This window comes from Verticillium alfalfae, genomic scaffold (genome assembly GCF_000150825.1).
Source record: "Verticillium alfalfae VaMs.102 supercont1.12 genomic scaffold, whole genome shotgun sequence".
In the NCBI taxonomy this organism is placed as follows: domain Eukaryota; kingdom Fungi; phylum Ascomycota; class Sordariomycetes; order Glomerellales; family Plectosphaerellaceae; genus Verticillium; species Verticillium alfalfae.
This window is the reverse complement of record NW_003315027.1, coordinates 325,272-328,943: the sequence shown is the minus strand read 5'-3', so window position 1 is coordinate 328,943 and position 3,672 is coordinate 325,272. Positions and strand designations below refer to the sequence as shown.

The 3,672-nt window shown below is 51.9% G+C and overlaps 2 protein-coding genes across 2 annotated transcripts in view; both read left to right on the top strand.

Annotated features, from left to right (window-relative positions):
• Positions 1–1,028: 1,028 nt before the first annotated feature.
• Positions 1,029–1,530, top strand: VDBG_08329 (conserved hypothetical protein; the record flags this gene model as incomplete). The annotated part of the gene is made up of 2 exons (XM_003001238.1): positions 1,029–1,168; positions 1,326–1,530. The coding sequence occupies 2 exons, from the start codon at positions 1,029–1,031 to the stop codon at positions 1,528–1,530; spliced, it is 345 nt and encodes a 114-aa protein (XP_003001284.1).
• A 1,830-nt stretch (positions 1,531–3,360) lies between these two features.
• Positions 3,361–3,672, top strand: part of VDBG_08328 (aminotransferase) — a gene marked incomplete at both ends in the record, with an annotated part of 1,568 nt that continues 1,256 nt past the window's right edge. The window contains one exon of the mRNA XM_003001237.1: positions 3,361–3,651. Coding sequence (XP_003001283.1) covers positions 3,361–3,651 — 291 coding nt within the window. The remainder of the gene's footprint in view (positions 3,652–3,672) is intronic.

Here is a 3,672-nt window from a genome sequence, read left to right as displayed (position 1 = left end):
GAAAGGGTGACGAGGCACGGATGGGTACCATTGGGCCCGCTGAGATTGAAGCGATTAAGAACGACGGGATCCAGCGACAACTTTTCTTCCGAGTCGCTACAGCTTGCGATGCTCTCTGTGATCTGGGAAAGAATATCAACCTCGGTGTGCTCCGCGTCCGCGGTGCCAACCTTGATAGCGACATATTTTGATGTCTTCTCATCGACGGCAAGCCAGGCAGTGGAGAATGTGCCGTGGCCGAGCTTGTGTACGATACGATATCGTTTTTCAAGTCGATCATTGATGTGAATAGGATGATAGCCGCCCGGTCGGTAGTCGCTGAGATGCTCTACTCCTTCGACGTATCCGTACTCAACGGGTGATGCTGACATGGTCGAGTATTGTGAGTGGAGGAAGCTCGATCCTATCCACAGTGAAAAACAAGGGCTCCGAAAGCAAACCCTTCGAAATGTCGCGCGCCACGAAAGGGCATGACGTGAAAGCCAAGTACTCATATGCAGCGCATGAGAGATCACTACTTTCTGGTAATGTATGAGTCTCGGGGCTCGATGGTCTGTTGATCTGGAGGTTGGTGCGCTAGATCATGACGGTAGAAGGCGCGTTGTCGACAGTGTCCTAATCAATCAGGATACAACCATGATGATACAGTGGCGGGCGCGGCTGCTGGGTGGGGCCCGCGAATGAACCGAAGCGCCCACTGCGACCTTCTTCACGCGCCAGCGAACAATGCACCCCAATTAGATGAGCTTAAAAAGCTCTGGCGACAAGCTATGGAACCACAAACATGATTCACAGCGTGATAGAGACCACAAGTGGTCTACTTCAAGCACCCACGACAGGCCCCGCTGGCCATGGAATAGAACTTCTAGGATTGAGGCGCCTAGAGGGCGCTTCGTGCTTGGGCTGTGGCTCATCACGACGTCTACGCGAACAACGATGACCAACAGTAAATACTCGTATTTATAGGTATGAAACCTCCGCTCCTTCGGTAGTATATCTTTTCCACAATTATACTTTTCTCAGATATCATGTCTTCCATCAACATCGTCAAATACTACTTCCACGCTAAACAAATCCCCAGAAGCGATGCCAGGATACGCCAACTTATTGCATTGGCGTATCAAACAGCGCGCGACAAGCAGCTCTATCCCAAGGCAGTCTTGGTTCGGTATGCTGTCATGTCGAAATCAGGAATTGGGACAAAACGTCCCGATCCAATGATCGTCCCATCATGACTGACTGGCAACAGGAGCGAAGTTCACTCAACGACCACCATCAATGGGAGACGTCAGAAGGACCCCAGGGGAGATCACGTTACTTTTCAGCTACAAAACGCAGGACCATTTAGGTCTCGAGACTCATGTCGCTTGTCATGGCTATGTCAAGGACCCCGATACGCTGGAATTCAAGGAGGCGACCCATGCCGCTGAGAAGCCCGACTCTACAATGAAACGGAACAACAAGCCAGTTTGGCCAGATGATCAGGACCTCTGGGAGGCCCCAGATGTGGGTTATGGGCACATGTCTTGAAGGACGTGTGTACCTCCCAGGGTGCATTGCCTTAGCCTTATGCAACAGGGACGACATGCTCACGCTCATGCGAGTCCATGCAGTTAATAAACACCGAATTCGTCTTCTCGCATGGATATCCTAACATTTTTGGACCCCTAATGATGAAGCATGCACGCTGAGACAGCATTCTCGAGGAAAAGAAGGCGACGTCGTGGTTGTCTTTTCGATCAAAGAAGCAGCCCTGGAGCGAAAGCTTTTCGAGAGCGATGATAGCAGGGAGGGCGAAACCGGGTACATAGAATAGTGGGAGTTCGCGGGTAAAACGGTAGTAGGTTCCTTGGTATGCCCTATACCATTATGCTGGAATATCCGGTGCTACGTCCGAACGGACTGTTTCACAATAACTGAACAGCCCTGGAAATTGTACCGGCTACTCGAATTGTCTGACGTACTATAGCCGCCATGTTCTGACGTGCAGCGGCTTTAGGGACCATTTGAAAATCATACTATGAAGATCCCGGCCAGACTTTCTCAATGTGCTTCGTAGGAGGAGATTACTTGTACTCATGACTACAGTGCGATGGATTTTGTTCGACAGACTTCCCAGCGTTGCCATCTACACAGTAGCTTCAGTACCGCCTTAGTATAGTAGTAATATAGTGTTATAGTTGAATACATAAATTAGTACGAGAGATGGCGCGAGCCCGCTACATATACTGAAAGAGATATATACCTGATTTTAGGTGCGAGGGGTGGACCCCCTCGACTAGTAGACTAAAAGATGCAGCTGTATTGATACCAAATGTCAATCCATTGCCCATAACAGCCTTAGAAGGGACGATTTCAACGTGCCCCCTTGGGTAATGATTAGGAAATATTTCTAAAGTTTGTTCGTGAGCGATCTTACTACCCGGGGAAACCGCCCTGGGAAAGTTGTTCGGTCCTTAAACAAGTCCTTGCTCCGACCGTGTAAGCGGCGATACCCTACGCTCGAAGAACATGAGTGTACAAAAAGGCGAGTTCCATGCCAAGTCCTCCTCAGCCACGCTTGTTCAACACAGTCTTCTGGGAAAGGTCCTGCGGGTCTAGTGCAGATTCGTGACGGGGATTGTCATGTAAGGTTCTTGTATGGAAGCTTCGAAATCCCATGCGTGTGAAGAACTGCCAAAACCTCACGACTCGGCGGCACACAAATCAAGGCGTAGGGGATTCAATATGATCGGAGAATAGCTTCAACTGCTCCTGATCATATGCACTCGCCAATCTCAAGTTTGCCGATGTTTGCAAGACTGTTTAGGCTTGGAACATTGATTCCAATATGTGAACAGCGTGGACTATGTGCCAAATCATGTTTCCCACAATCTTGCAAATACAAGCACGCCATCGTGCAGATCCGCCTCGGTCATGTCCCTCTTCGCCGTACGCTGAGAGCGGGATGTTTAATGCGGCGTCTTCCCACTCGCTTGATTTCGTTCCATGCCCGATTACAATAAGGTCTGGTATCAATCAGAACGCCAACACTAGTTTCCATCGGATCTAGTCAATTGATACTTTGTTCTACACTAAAAGTATCACTATTAGTGTGGGTCTCCTCCGCAATTCGACACCAACCCCCGCAACCTTCGTCCGGGCCGGCGTAGAGCCCGAACCTCAGCGGGCTTGCTCACAAGCAAACAAATCCCACAATCGTCGACACAGAACTGGCTCAACGTCTTTCATTCTAAGAGAGGTATGAGCAGGTGCCTACCATCTCGCTCTACCAGACTCCTCGCCCGACTCCCAAGCAGCGCCCTCATAACCCCGCTTCCCAAAGCTGGACGATCCACGACGTCTCAAACGGCGCCCATCATGGTCACCCGAACCCCGCATCTGATCAACCTGCTCCGGGGCTGGCCCTCGCCGTCCCTCTTGCCGGCGGCCGCGCTCACAGCAGCAGCAGCCCGGGCCCTCTCCGACCCGACCATCTCCGTCCCCGGCCTCCAGTACGCGCCCGACCCCGGCTTCCAGCCGCTCCGCGAGGATCTCGCCGCGTGGCTGGGCCCGGTCTACGGCGCAGCGCCCGAAGCCGATCGCATCTGCATCACCGGCGGGCCCGGCAGAACCCTCGCCAAAATTCCTCCCCAGTTTCAAAAACCCCGGGTTTCCCGAGGGCCATCCGGG